Below are 15,619 nucleotides of genomic sequence, written 5' to 3' on the forward strand. Positions count from 1 at the left end.
GCTGCCTTTGTGTGTTTTGCAGACTCCCTGCTGGATGGTCGGTACATGGAAACCAGCCGGAAAGGCAACGGAAAAATGAAGAGCTGACAGATGAAGAGAAGGAGATCATCAACCGAGTAATAGCTCGAGCAGAGAAAATGGAAGAAATGGAGCAGGAGCGTATTGGGTAAGGAAACGACCTGGCTAATTGCTCCATGGAACCCACAAGATGGTAACATGAGTCAGTGAATGGGCTTCACTTTGTTTGTATGTGTTAGATTCAGCCTTGTGGCATGAAGATCATAGGGGAACCCATTTGATCCTCATACAACAGAGCTGCATCTCCTTGCTATCTGCTGCCACCTACCTCCTTCCAAAACCCCTTTGAGCCCAGACATTTGTGTAATGCTAACATGGCTTTGCCCATCCAATGCATCTGGGTTAGCTGAAATCAAATCTTCCATTACAAGAAGATTGATTCCCCAAGAGGGCCCCTACATTTTGGAATTCAGTTTCCCCATCCTGGAACAAAATAGCCCAAATCTATTGACCTAGGGGGCATCCTGGAAAATCCATTTTCATTATTCATATTGACTTGTATTACAGAAGCACATAAAGGCCTCAGCTAAGCCTCATTGTACTGGGGGCTGTACAAGCACTCACTAAGAGACCGTCCCTGCTCCAAAGAGATTACAATCTAAATAGACAAAACACAGAGGCATGGTCTACGCTACAGGTGTAAGTCGGCTTAAGTTATGCAACTCCAGCTACGTGAATAACGTAGCTGAACTTGACGTAGCTTAGGTCGACTTACTGCGGCGTCTACACCACACTGGGTTGATGGGAGAAACTCTCCTGTCGACTTACCTTACGTTTCTCATTCCGGTGGAGTATCGGAGTTGACAGGAGAGCGTTCAGCGGTCAATTTAGCGGGTCTTCACTAGACCCACTAAATCGACCCCTGGTGCAACGATTACAACAGTGTCAATCCCTGGTAAGTGTAGACATACCATGGGGCATTTGGGGAAGACTGAGGGGAAGTAGGCAGTTCCTTTGGAAACTTGGGTTGGGGAGATATTGTTTTGTAATTTAATTTTTGCTGATTGTGGTTGTATGTAGCAGGTCCGTGCTACTGTATTTGATGTTTGTACTGATTTGATTGTGTATGGATGTCTCTTTAATTGCTGAAAATGATAACTAGATACTGGGATAGGAGTTCTTTTAGTAAATAAATGAACAAAACAGGGGGTCCCAACATGTCCTGGAAGTTTCAGCTTGTGTTCTCTTGCATGTCAGGATGGGAGCAGAAGGGTTTTTCAAGGAGAGTTTTGTTAAGTTAGCTGAGAACACCCAATGCTATGTGTGTGAAATAGTGTACAAGGAAAGACAATATAACATTGACTTTTGCTGAAGGATCTAGTAATTAATCCTTCATTGGCAGGGAGACTGACCAACAGCAAAAGTGAAAATTAGGTGGGCAAAGATCAAACCCATGAATTGAAGCATCCCTGAACTCATGAGGTGTCTGATTCAAACTCAGAGCCACATCTACATTTTGGTTATCCCTCCCCAGCCCCTCAAATAGGGTAAGTCAAATCCTCAGATCTAGATACCCTGGAACTGGGGGGTATTTGAAACCTGGATTTGGAGCTGAATATTATAGCGTGGGCCCATTTCTACAACTTCTAGCCCCGATAGGTCATTTAAAATGCGGTCTAGGCTTTTTCAGGGGGTACCAATGTAAGACGATGCCCAGCATGGGTGGCTGGCAGTGGGGAGAAGACCATGGACCTCTGGGACGAGCCTCTACTGCATGAGCTAAAAGACCCACCTCTGTTAGCTCAAAGCCAGCAGTGGACTCAAACCTCTAAGTTGTCTGGCCACTCAGGGGGGACAGAGAGCCACCCCGAGTAAGCATGGGATACAACTGTGTCTGTGTAACAATCTAACATCCAGCACCTCCATGGAGACAGCCACCAGGCCTTCCTTGCCGGGCCAGATGCTGCTCTGTGTTACCCATGGCAGTCCAGTCGCTCAGTTGCCCCCACTGGAGTGACTCTGGGTTTAGCTCCGCACCAATGAGAGAGCAGAATTTGGCAGGCTGAGTTTTATCAATGGGCCTAAATCCTCTCCCCTTGGTCAAGCACAAGTAAATGGACTTGGTGCAGGGGAATTCTGAAGTAATACAGCAACTTACCATCCACCCGTCCCTCCCTGGGCTGCAGACCTGCACCCGAGCAAGTCTGCAGCAGCTGAAGGTTTCCTGCCATGCCTGCCCCCCTCCCCCGCCTCCCTAATAACACTCCTGCCTGACGATGTGGTGGAACGCTGTGCAGCATACGCGGGGCGGACCCCTGTGCCATGGGTCTCTGCATCCTGCTCCTTGCCCCAGATCCCACAGAGAGGTCTGTGTATCTTGTGACCGACTCAGTCGTAGGGGTGCCCTTTCATGACGTTTTGATGATTGCTGGGGGCGGGGGGGGGGAGAAGTGCGTAGGCTGTATTATGCCCCAGAGATTCAGTCATACTTGCATTTGCTCCCTGGCCCAGTCAGAGGGTCAGGAGAGAGACACAAAGCATTCGCTTGACTCGTTTTCTAGCCAGCAGCTACTGTACTGCAATGTTTCTACTAGGGGAGAGATGGAAACTGCCTTCAGGGGGTCTCTTCCAGCTGGCACCGTGGGCCTGCAGTGACCTGTTCAGCCAGGGAAAGTCTCCTCCCCACACTGGCTAAGCTCTGCCTTAGCTCCAGCTGCAGCCTCTTGTGTCCTCCGCCTTTTTCAGTGCCGCGATGGAAACCGTACCAGACCCCAACATTCTCGCCTCGTCGTATCCCCGTGCTGCTGTGATCCCAATCCACGCTCCTTTGTTAATCATGATACACCCCCATTGTAGCTGCATTCATTTATTTAAATGAGGCTAGCAGTTTAATAAGCCACTTCATATTGTTGCTCTGTGGACTATTGTAGGAAATGTACACAGTGTTGTGTTCTACTGAAAAACGGATAGAATTCATAGGGCTTGTTTTATGGCCAGAAGGTGGCATTAGATTATCTAGACGGACCTGTGTAACACTGACTTTCCTCCAGTTACTCCTGTGTTGAGCCCAGTAACTTGCATTTGGCTGAAACATCTCTGCCAGAAAGGCCTCCAGTCTCCAAGTGAAGACCAAGAGATGGAGAATCCATCACTTTCCTTGGTAGGTAGTTCCTGTGGTTAATCACCCTCACTCTTCAACCTGCACCTTATTCTGGTTTGAATAGGGCTGGCTTGGACACTGCCAGCCATGCTACAGGTGGTTCCACCGGCCTTTTTTATGTACGTAACGCTTTGAAGAAGTATATTGCCAACTCAGTAGAACTGTAGAGCTGCAGCCAGCACCTCGCAAGTTAAGTAGCTACCGTGCCTCTGTATACCACTGCTCTCTGCTGGTTGGAAGGAGAAGTGATTGACTGTGTCATAAGCCCCATACTGGGGCAGTTCTCCTCTCGTGCTAGAGAGCGGTGGTTTTGGAGCAGGAAGGCCAATCAGCACGCCTGCTGGGAAATTCCCAGAGGGCGTGGTGTGGCATTTGAAAGAGGAGAGCACCTGTGGGAGAGCTGGCAATAAACCATCTCTTCTAATGCCCCATCCTCTTCCTGAACTTCAAGACCATCTTCCATTTGAGGATGCACAGAGAGCTGGATACTGTATACCTTCTAGCCCTACCTACCTAGCAGAGCAGTGTAAGAAGATCCCCCGTTTCCTTTCGGCATCTGAGTTTGTGCCATGCATTGGAGAAGATACCAGAGAAGAGCAAAATAATAATAGTTATATATCAACCTGCTCCATCAGTGACAGTTTCGCAGAGGGAAATCCTGTAATCCTTCATGTCTAACATCCTGTGTTTGTTTTAAGGACAGCGGGTGATTGTATTCTATCCAGGCTTAGTCAGCCACTTGTTTTTTCCATCTCGGGGTAGGAGTCGGGCGCAGCCAGCGCCAGCATTATGAACTGTTTCAGAGAATGTTAAAAACCCCTCTAGTTGTTTACTACAAGTAAGTTGCCCTCAGGGGCTGTTGATTCATAAAAAGGCAGAGCAGTTCCACCTCCTGAAAATGGAGAAACAACACATGGATGTTGAAAGCAAACAAGTGTTTGAAAATCGAACCCACGGATACTGTAACTTGGCTGCTTCTGACTCAGCTGAGATCTAGTCCTGTTCACCTGACTGTTAAAGTGAATTCAAAGTAAGCTGTAAAGATATAATCAGAGATCTGCCCTAAATATGACTGGAAAGAAGCTTGGGGTGTGGGAGGGGAAGGGATCCTGAAATGCTGAATTTGGTGAAGTTAAGCATTCGAAATCCAAACTTTCTCCTATGGAAGACTCAAAACCAGTTGAAGACCTGCTGAAGCAATGCAGGGGAAGCCATCTGTCAGACTGGCTTTTCTGAAAAGCGCAGAGATACTGGTGCAGAAGTCCTCGTGAGGGTGGTTAGTTTTTTTTTTTTTCCTGCTCCTGACGTGTAATTTGAGGATAAATGGCCTGGTTGTATAAGAACCCCTGAAATTTTTATTCATTCACAAGCTAGTTCAGAGCTGGCGAGAGAGCAGCAGCAGTTCTGAGAGCAGCAACATGCTTGATTCAAAGAGGCTTGACTCAAAGCCAAACGTTCTCTGGTATGGCTTGTTTCTCCCCTTCCTCCCCAACTTTCTGTGGAATGCATGGGCAGGTGGAGGCGGGGAGATCAGAAGCAAATGGATCAGAGGCAAACTTCACAACCGTACCTTCAAATGTACGGTAAAATACCCAGCTAGAGAATGATGGTGGATATTCCACTTGGGAAAGTTCACTTCTTGAAATCACGCAGGAATAGAGCTAAATCTCCAAGCCAAAAACCCTCTGTCTGTCTCTCTCGTGTGTGTGTGTGTGTGTGTGTGTGTGTGTTTTGCAGGAAATTTTCCAATTGCAAAAGTTCTGTATTTTGTTTGTCTTTTGATCTCCGAGCTCCTTGCGATTCCAACCCCTCACCTTAGAAGAGCATATTGAATTCCTCTCTTTAACATTTGTGATCTCTGCCTTTGTTTACAGTAGAGATTTGTAGGTATTGACGTTGCCTGTTGGAAATGGCTAGCAGATTTCAGCCAGAATGTACCAATGTCCTCTACAAACAGGCTGGTTTTGTGCAATCTGGCACAGCATATTGCTGTCTTTTGAAGGAAACTGCTCTCTTCATAAGCTGGGCTTGACTTTTCACCTTAACTCTTCATGTTGCTGATGTTCAGCCTTCACAAGTTCCGCGGGGAATGGATCAGCTATTTTGTTTTCCTTTCTCTCTCTGTGTGTGTGTGTGTGTGTGTGTGTGTGTGTTTTCTCCCCCCTTTCTCTGTTCATGGCCAACCTCAGTTTGGTTTCAGCATGTGTGTACCTAGCTAGGAGCCTGGCAAATTTGGATCAAAGGTTGCTGGATGAAATGTGTGAGATTTTTACCTGCTGTGCAGGAGTGTGACTCTTGGGTGTATAGAAATGAACGTCCCTGCACATAAAACAGTAGCTGCAGGCATATAAAAATGCTGAAAGCCTAACAAAGGCATCATTGCGTCATGCCGATATTTGACATACTTAAACACTGAATGCACCAAGTTCATGATCATTCAGTGTCTCAAGCTGAGACAATGGTCGAACCACATTTTGCCATTAGACGTATGTGCATATGTAAAGAAAATTGCTCCTAAACTTTTGATCCTAATTTTAATTTTTTTTAAAAAACATTAGATCACATGTTCGATTTTTTTTTTTTTTTGGCCTTCATGTTAACTTTAGTTTTAATATTCAAACGTTTAATACACATGAGGTCCCAGTAAAAATAGTAGTGGCTTAATTCTGGAGTCAGTTGGGTGATCTTTTTTTGTGTATTGCATTAACTTTTCCCCTTTTCTTATAAATCTTTGCAAGATCCCTCTACAAGCTCATTCCAATCAAATCTGTTGCGACAGGAGTGTTTTTTTTTTTTTTAAAGCTGATCACAGAATTTCAGTGTTCAACTCCGTGCAGTTGTGAGGCAAGGCATAAAACCATTTATCCTTTGTGATTCAGGTTTTTTTCCCCGTTTGTACTGCATGCTGCATTGAACGTACTGCTTGGTGCTGTTTCAAACCCATTAGGCTTGTCTTCGTGATTCATTTTTGTGGAGCTACAATAAATATTTAACTAGAGAGAACTTTTGCATGCATACGCTGGTGCCCGTTCTTGTTTTGCACTTAATAAAGGTTCTTTCTGTATCCCCCTGGTTGATGACAGCTTGTCCGGAATAAAAAGGCAAGAGAAAATGCCCATGCCATCATGCTGCAGGGTTGCTGGAATGGCGCTGCTCTCGGGTACTGCTGTTAGAGGCACAGTATATGCCGAGTGTGTGCGCGCACAATTGCAGCTTCTGCAATAGATGTCAAGCTGAACACAAAGCTCCTGCTGAAATGCTTCTGGTCTGTCGAGACATTTATTTCGTATTCATCAGTGCGGTGTAGGGTAGTGACTGCTCCTGTCGCATCTTTGTTCTTACCAGGGCAGTGAGACGCTAGGGTTGAGTCAAAGGTTCGGTTGCTGGTGTGCTGGCCAGTATCGTCTCATTGTTTCCTTGTACTCCCCTGTCTGTCCATGCTCATCTGTTCTTTCTTGTCTTACGCTTAGACTGTAAACTCTTTGGGGCAGGGACTGTCTTTTTTTGCCCTGTGTTTGTGCAGCACCTGGCCTATGACTAGGGCTCCTGGGCACGATGGTGATGTTACTACTAATGGTAGTCCAGTGGGAGGTGCGGGTGCCCAGGACCCTATGAATCAAGCCACTGAATTAGGTGCCTAAATAGATACAGGTGCCTCATGTTAGGCACCTAAGCCTCTTCTGTAGCCTCTTCAGAACAGTTCCCTGGACTGGCCAACCGGTGGTGCAGGAATAATGCTGCCCTATACTCCCTCCTCCGAAGACAGACCATGTCGCCTCTGTTGTGGACTCTCCAAGTCTCTTGCAAGGTCGTCTTCATGGCCATGTAGGATGGTACCATGCCACCTGTGGGGGCTTAGACTAGAGGTGACGACATACATGGATGAACTCTCGGAGGCTCCGCAAGGGTCATCGCTGTCTCTGGGTGGTGCTTGTCAAGGATCCCTAACTGGCGAAGGAGTCTGGTTTTGTCTTCCGAACAGCACAGTGTAGATTTATAGAGCCAGACAAAGAATAAGCTTACTTTGCCTGGGGCTAATGTTAGGAACAAAGGAAATATTATACCAGTCCATGCGGCCCATATCTTGCTTCCATTAGTGACCAATACCTGATTTGTTAGAGGATGGATACTGCTCCTCCCACCATAAGGAAAATATTGCTCCCTGTACCTCTCATACTAGGCACTGTAGCCTGTGATTTGATACTCTTATCTTGGCCTGTTCAACTGCAGATTTGAATAGTCATAAAATGTACACGCTGCTTTTTAAAATTAGCCCATTTGATACCACAGTGATGGGCACTTCGGAAATGTGCATAATGGTAATTAAAATCCAGCCCCTGTGTTAGAGACACATAGTAGAAAGTGATTAAATGGATGGTTAATTTATACATGCAGCAAAAATTAGAAAGATAAGCAAATGACATCTACAGGAGAGGGGAGGAAAAGCCATGAGGAGGCCTCGACGCTGATTCGTAGCCATGACGGAGCAGCAGAATGCCATCGGTTGAGTAAGACTGATATGGTTACATAGACTTCAATTGCAAAACATTTCTGTTTGCAAGAATTGTATTAGCTGAATGAGATTGACCTAAAATTGACCTAAGACCAGCTGAAAAGTGTTGAGAAAGGAAGATGGTTTGTTACAATATAAATCTCTCTAGCTGTTAGCAGCAGTGAAAACAGCCAGTCTACATAGAATCCATCTTACTGCAAAGATGTATTATGTATTAGGTTACATTGGAAGAAATCCGAGTTTGTTCCAGTCAGGAGTACCTGGACCTTTTGATACCAGTAATTAAACTTGAATCAATAATTTACATTCAGCTTGCCCTCATGCCATATGTATGAGTTGATTATCCTCGGTCTCTCTCTTGCTGTCCTTCATGATCAGTATCTGGTTTCCAAAATGGAGTCTGTCCACAGCTTAGCGGAGGATAATTTAGGTGGCCTGTGTAATGCACCTTCCTTCACTCTTCTGGTCGGGGCTGGCTCTGCACTGATCCATCTTCAGCAGACAGGCTAACCCCACCTTTCTGTTAACATTTCATTCTGGTTTATCTGTGGTACTTGTATGGACCTGTTACCATGGTATCGGAGCGTCTCCTCACAACACTCCTGTGAGGTGGGGCACTGCTCACCCCCATTTTAGAGATGAAGAACGGAGGCACAGAGAGGCTAGATGACTTGGCCATGGTCACACAGGAAGTCTGTGGCAGAACAGGGACGCTAATCATTGGATCATCCTTCCTCTCAGGATTCAATTAGCACTAAATATACAGATAAGAACCAATTTGCATACCAGGGCCCACTGTGAGTGTTAATAACCCAAGTTGTTTAACTGGGGCAAACTAAACCAATGAAAGCCAGATTTATACCGCTGTACAAGTGTCCACACGCAGATGTACCCATTGAATTAAATTAGTGCATTAGTGAAACTGGAGCAAATCTTGTATGTAGGTAGCCCTAAAGTAACCAGACCTCATAATGGAGGAGGACATAGTTTGATGAGAACCAAATCTTTTTGTTCCAGTGTCGAGTACAATCTATTGCAATTTAATTATAGCGTGCCTTTCTTACAAAGTAGAGCAGTTAAAATCGGAAGGTGTGTAAGTAGGAGGAAGCAGTAGATCAGGAGAAGCGTGAAGGACTGGTAAGTGATGGTATGGCGAACTTGTGACAGCTCCCTAGCTGTCGGCAGCATGGAAGAGGAGGGGTCTGAACTGCAGTTTAAGGAGGGAAAGCAGAGTGAGGAGGAGGGCAGGCTGTTTCAGGAAGAGCAGGTGCAGTGACAGAGAAGAATCGACCCCCACAGAGGGAAGGCAAAGCTATGGGACTGAGGCAGTTTAAAGAGAGGAGGATCAAAGAGCTGCATAGGGGTGTGCCATTGCCTGAGGGTCCTTGAGTCACTGTGGAGCAGATACAGATGTGAATTTTCTGAGTGTTCTGGAAATTCAGATACTTGTATTCGGAACTATCCTGTGGCTCTGTGAATTGTTTTCCCCCAATAAAAGGGGGACAGAATGGAATCTGATTTTCTAGAGCACTTTTCTGTCTTAAAGTACCCCAGGAACTTAAAGAAACTAGGAGTTAGACGCTAATAGCGCAATTGCTGTATGGCAAAACCATCAGTCTTGTGCACTCAGCCACCGTCCACAATTGCGCAGTTTTGAACATTAGAACTTGGTTTACCCCTTCTGATGATTCCCAGGAAGCTTTAACTCCTAGCCTGGCTGCTCCTCAGAGATGGGCCTCGGGCCTCAATTTAACATCCTCGCTTGGAAGGCAGGGGCGCATGTGTGTGTAATTGTGAAAACAAAATCTTTACCGCTTTGGGGTACAAACTCCTGGCTGCAGCATTACATTCTAAGAAAAGAGCAGCATTTATGATTATAGCATCAATACTGTAATAAGGTAAATATCTGTGGTTAAAGGAGTCACATAATCCCTGTGCGAGTACACACATTGTTATATATTTTTTGCACTATTAATAAAATAGGCTCTATGCCCCATGGTAAGGGATGGTTTTGCAAAACATTTGGAGCCCAATTCAGAATTGCTTGAGGGTAAAGGATGTTTTTGTTTTGTTTTTGCAATTTTGTTTCAACTTTCCATGAACAAGGTTTGTTTGGACATGCAGATTTGCTCAATGGAAATGGGCCCATTTTCAAGCATTGCTGGCTTGGCATTGACAAAACCGTGAAAAATTGAACTTGCAGATTTTTTTCCCTATGAAAATAGCCATTTTGCCAGAATTTTTGCACCAAACCAAACCTCTACATACAATTACATAAAACGTAAGGTGTGACTTTTAGAGTGAGCAGCAGTAGCATGCAATCTGTGGGGAAAGTAATAGATTATGTCCCTAGATAAACCACTTGATTAAATAATGAAATGTATCTGCTGCGGGGGCTTCTAAACAAAGATATACAGTACTTGCCATAATCAAAAATATAACGCTAGCACCATACACGCTAGGCAATGATATTCCTAGATTTGTTGGTTTCACTCACTTGTCACACTTCCATAATGTGCCCCTGTGCAGAGAGTTGACAGAAAAGCTTCCCGGACTATAGGATAGAAATTGCAGTGGTTAATTTTAATTAAGGAGTGTTTTGAGAACAGCCAACTTTCTCTTTTTAGAAACACTGGAATAATCTTCATTCTGATCTAAATATTAAGGGCCTAATCCAGGGCCCATTAAAATCAACGGGACCCTTAGTGTTTGCAACTAAATGTATTCCCCATGGAATGTTAAACCTATGGATGTATGGTCAGGAGTGATTCCCCTGCATCACCAAGTCTGGCAGCTGAGTTTACATCTAGAAAAGAATCGTGGATGAATAATCTCCAGTGAACTGAGCTCAAAGTAAGGGATAGATAGCAGCAGGCTTTAGGAATGAAGGCATGAGAGAGAATGATGCTAGAAAACAGTTTAACCATTAAAAGTACAGGAGAAAGTCATCAACCCACCTAACTCAGACCAGAGACTGTTAATCTTTAACCCATTTTATTCCTTTAAGAAAGTATCTTGTCAGGTTAAAAATCAGAATTACTGAAAGAAGAAGTGCCTTCCTTGCATTATTGACAATGTTTTAGATTATGCAAACTGAAAGAATTAAACTCCTTGACTTGAGTTTTCACCCGTATGTTGGTGGTTTGCTTTTTGACAATGCAAATAGACTGGGCTCTTTCAGTTTTGCCGATAGGCATTTTCTAGGCATTCGCTTTCAGGGTCCCCTGCTCTAGCTGCTGCAGTCCTACTGTATGTATTGCAGAAATGTGCTCTATATTAGGGGGGTTTATATTTTTAAAATGTCCATTTTCCCCTCCACCTTAAAACTGGAAACTTTTCTATTAGCCTCAAGTATAGTAAAAATCTAGGGTGAAATCCTGAAGTGAATGGGAATTTTCCATTCATTTCAATAGGGCCAGGATTTTACCCCTGTTTTTCTTTTTATACCACCTGAATTTGGGGGTCAAACTTGACCTGATAGTGTCCCTTTAATAAACACCCACAGAACAAGACGTCAGCATTATGGGCCTGAATCAAAGCTAGAGAAGTCAGTGGAAAGACTCCCACTGACTTCAACCAGCTTTGGATCCGGCACAGTACGAACTGAAATAGAATGGCTTGGTTTTGGTGCCTACAATGTATTTTCTATCTCTTGCTGCACTGTCCAGGCATATTCCTTTGTCGAGTTCTTACGTATTCTCTCTTTTCTGCAGTCCATAGAAAATGTCTGGCAGGTATTCTTGGTTTCTACTCTGTGAACAGCTTGCAGTTTAAGGATGAAATCCACGGATCTCAGTAAGGTCTCTTCAGGGTTTGCCACATGCAAATTAGGGATCATATAGTTTGTAAATGATCCGAAAGTGTGGTCAGTGTAACTGTGATAAACCTGAAACTGTCATAAGACATGGGGGACAATGTCTTTTTTTTTTTTAATGGATGGTGTTTTAGCTGCTTTGTCAGATTCGGGTCATGCTGCAATGGGAGTGCATAAAGCCCCCTGCGGGCTTGATTTTTTTTTCCCTGAAATTCTCTCAAGTAAGGATTTTTCTCTCTCTCTCTCCCCCCTTTGAACGGAATAAATAATGCATTTTACATTCTGCTATTTTTAGCTAGTTGGTTTGTAAGTTAACCAGTTGTACAGTTTACCACTCAAACCTTTTGTGCTGTTGCGTCTTTCCAGAGCTTGCAAACGGTTGGTTTTTCAGAAGTTGCTAGCTATGTCTCTTCACCTGCACAGGAAGCAGATAGGTTTGCACAGTTGCAGTCTCTGGTGGGCTTTTTGCATTTTACTCAAAAGACTAACAATTGCTGCAAAGTAAAATATTTACATTTTTTTCTTAGAAATGTAAAGACGGCATTAATACACTACATGTCATCCCTGAAAATAAACTAAGTCCTTTATCCTGCGTCCTTTTTACAGACTGAAACTAGAGCTGCTCAGAAAATTTTAGACAGAAGTTTTCCATAGAAAAATGCAGTTTTGTTTGGAATTGAAACATTTTATGGGGACATATTGATTCTGATTAACTCTTTCGATAGGAAAAAGTCAAAATGTTTAATTTTGATTGTGTTCTTTCAAGTCATTTAGTTTCAACGTTTATATTTAATTCACGAATACATATATATATGGTGTATAATATTTTAAATATGATATTAAAGCTGAAACAAAATGAATCAAAAAAGTATTCAAACAAAATGTTTTGAAGGCCCTGAATCCATATTTTTCAGAATTCTAGTTTAATGGGAAATTGAAGAATTTTGGCTTTTTGTTTCAAATTGGAGTGATTTCCCACCCCCCATGAAATGTTGGAATTTCCCACAGAATGGAAATTTTGTTCCTGAACAGCTCTAGCAAAAAAGTCCTGATGGCTTTTCGCTAAGTTCCCAAGCAGGCTGTGACCATAACTAGCGGGCACAGGTATTTAAGGAAATAGTATTGCCAGTTTGAGGAACAGTATTATCTATAACTTTACATATTCATAGTGCTTGACAAAGGTTAATCTTCATGGCCTTGCTGACGGATAGGGACAGCAGTATTATCCTCACTTTCTTATGGCTGGGGAAACTGAGGGAGATAAATGGTTGTCCAGGATCGCACAGCAAGTCAATAGGATCGGAGTGCCAGGATAAGAACTCACAACCTCTTGACTTGGTGCCCTTTGCTCAGTTAGACTGTGCTTCCTCCCGCACAATGTCTTCCGTACCCATACGCCTCACCACTGTACTTTTGTTTTGTTTTAAATTAGCTGCCTATTAAGAGATTCCCAGAATGTATTAGATTGGACACTAACAGCTGTAGATGTCTCAATATTTTCAGGCAAAATGATAGTGGAAAGTGATACATTTTCTTCAGGTTAATTACTTTTACATTTCCTAATTATATTTTACTTCATTCAACCTACAGGATCTTTTTATTTTCACTTAGACTGTATGAGTCAGTACAGTTATGACTAGACTTGGAAGGATTAGCTTTTATTCATCGTACACACACACACACTCTGATTAAAAATATTTCCATCAATAATGATTGAAATGTACAGATTAACAAAGTAAGAAATGCTGCTTGAGAATTTATGCGAGTTTGATTTTAATGATAGTTACTTTGTATATCTTGACGTGTAATGTTCACAACTTATTTTAACAGTTAAAGTTTTAACTTTATGAATATCAATATCTACTGTCATTAAATATTTATTGTCTGACTCCCATAATTTCCCACAACTCTGAACATTTAAATAGACAAAAGTAGAAAAAGCTTAAAACCCATAATTTTGTGCACCTGTGAAAACGAGTCAATAAAAATAGGGAAAAATGCTTAAAAATAAACCTCAATATTATCCATCAAAATTATAAAAAGAATAAAAATTGAGTTCTGCCCAGTCTAGTTATGATGCAACACTTGTCTCTGGGTTGGATGGTTACTGGGTCATCTAGGACTTCATTTATTATGCAGTGCTGACATGGGGTGACTGTTACTTTGAGGTCCCTTTTGACCAGCTTTGGGGTCTAATCCAGAGCCTGTGGAAGTGCGTGGGTGTCTTCCCATTGACTACAATGGGCTTTGGCTCAGGTCCTTGGTGGCTGTCCAGGATGGTGAAAGTTAAAGATCCTGGGATTCTTGGGAAAGAGTGAAGGGATGGCCAATGTTTCATTTCCCTGTAACCTGATCCTGGTTTTGAATGGGCTGTAGGTGCTCATGCGTAGCACCTGTAAGGATCTGACTCTGTGGCTATGGCTACACTACATCTTAAGTCGACATAAGTTATGTTGCTCAGGGGTGTGAATGAACCACCCCCCTGAGCAACATAACTTATGCCGACTTAGCGCCGTCCACACCAGCGCTTATGTCAGCGGAAGAGCTTGTCCTGCTGACATAGCTGCTGCCGCTCGTTGCGGGTGGATTAATTAAGTCATTGAGAGAACTTTATCCTGTTGGCTTAGAGCGGCTACACAGAGAGCGTACTGCAGAGCAGCTGCATCACAGCTTCCCTCCCCCTGGCACAAGAAAGGGGGTCAGGGAAATATTTTCCTTTTTATTGGACAGCTTTATATCCTCTGAAAGGTACAGCCAGAGGGCTGTGTGCTGCCACAAGACCACAGGATTGTGGTTGCCCAGAGAATGACATGGGAGGTAAGTGAGGTGTCTGCTCTTACTCCAAGGGGGCGAACTTGAGACATTAACCTTTGACAATACCCATTCTTCTTTCTTCTCCTCCCAAACTCCTTATGCTGCTTCTTTCCTTCTAGTCTCCTGCTTTTCCCTCCTAACTGACTCCTTGTTGGGTTAGTCTGAGGGAGGCATTGCTACTGAGGGAAATCCTGATCAAAGAGGGAAGGTCATGCATATCTTTGCCCTGTCTAAAAGAAGAGTCTGTGTCATGTTGGTGATTGCTAGGGCATTACCAATGGAAATATATCTGTTAACTAGCAGTGTTTCTCAACCTTTTGGTAGCAGGACTGCGGCCTTCCTAAACTGTGTCAGGGCGATCTCTTGGGCCGGCGCTGGTCCTCAGATTGTTAGTTGAGAAATAATGAACTAAAGGGCTAAAATAAGTATCTGTGCTGTCCAGCAGAGGAGGGCTCGCCAGCACCACTCTCCTGTCTCTTGCCCCGTGACCGTCTTTGTGCTACCGTGTCACATTCTGTGTGTGCAGGCGTCTCATGAATCGCTTGGAGGACATGCGCAAGAACGTGGCTGGCGATGGGGTCAATCGCTGCATCCTGTGTGGAGAACAGCTGGGATCAGCTTGTGTGGTGTGTGAGGACTGCAAAAAGGTGAGCCCTCACCTAGGCTGAACTTGAGAACTGCAGATCATACTGATGGTGCAACCTTCAGCTCGTGTATTCGGGGACTCCTGGGTTCCACCCTAGCTCCGACATCGACTCCCTTGGGCAAATCACATAGGTTGTGATTTTTGAAAGCCGAGTAGGGGATTTAGAGACACAACTCCCATTAGTTTTAATGGAAGATGTGTATCTAAATGAGCTCTGGCAGAATGACTGTTTGGTTTTTTGTTTTTTGTTCACTTGCAGTGCTGAAAAAATGAAAAGAAATTTGTTTTGGGTAGAGCAAAGTGTTTGGTTTTTCGTTTGGTTTTTGAGGTTGTTTTTTTCCTTCAGGTTTTTAATTTTTTTAAAATAAAATTGAAGTAAGTTTCAGAACAAAATGTCTTTTTTTGACTCAAGACTTTTCTTTCTTTTTTTTTGAAAAAAGAAAAAATGTGACCAAGTCTTCACAAATTTGCACAATGTTTTGGTTGGCCCAAATCTGCATTTTTTGTGTGTGCGTGGGGGGGAAAAATTTAGTTCAAAAAATGTTTCCCAGCTTTAGTCTGAATCTGTTGGGTCAGCTTTGCAAATCTCAGCCTTAAACTTTATGCCTCCGTGAAACGAACCCACCTCCGCATGGCTTTGTGAGGGTTCGTGAG

The 15,619-nt window shown here is 43.6% G+C and overlaps 1 protein-coding gene across 30 annotated transcripts in view; it reads left to right on the forward strand.

Moving 5' to 3' along the window:
* RPH3A (rabphilin 3A) overlaps positions 1 to 15,619 on the forward strand; it is a 109,231-nt gene that overhangs the window by 49,793 nt on the left and 43,819 nt on the right. For all 30 annotated transcript variants that reach the window (XM_043529506.1, XM_043529504.1, XM_043529503.1 and 27 more), the window contains 2 exons: positions 23 to 166; positions 14,846 to 14,966. In XM_043529506.1, coding sequence (XP_043385441.1) covers positions 23 to 166; positions 14,846 to 14,966 — 265 coding nt within the window. The remainder of the gene's footprint in view (positions 1 to 22; positions 167 to 14,845; positions 14,967 to 15,619) is intronic.

The sequence above is a fragment of the Chelonia mydas genome, chromosome 15 (assembly GCF_015237465.2).
Source record: "Chelonia mydas isolate rCheMyd1 chromosome 15, rCheMyd1.pri.v2, whole genome shotgun sequence".
Taxonomy (NCBI): domain Eukaryota; kingdom Metazoa; phylum Chordata; order Testudines; family Cheloniidae; genus Chelonia; species Chelonia mydas.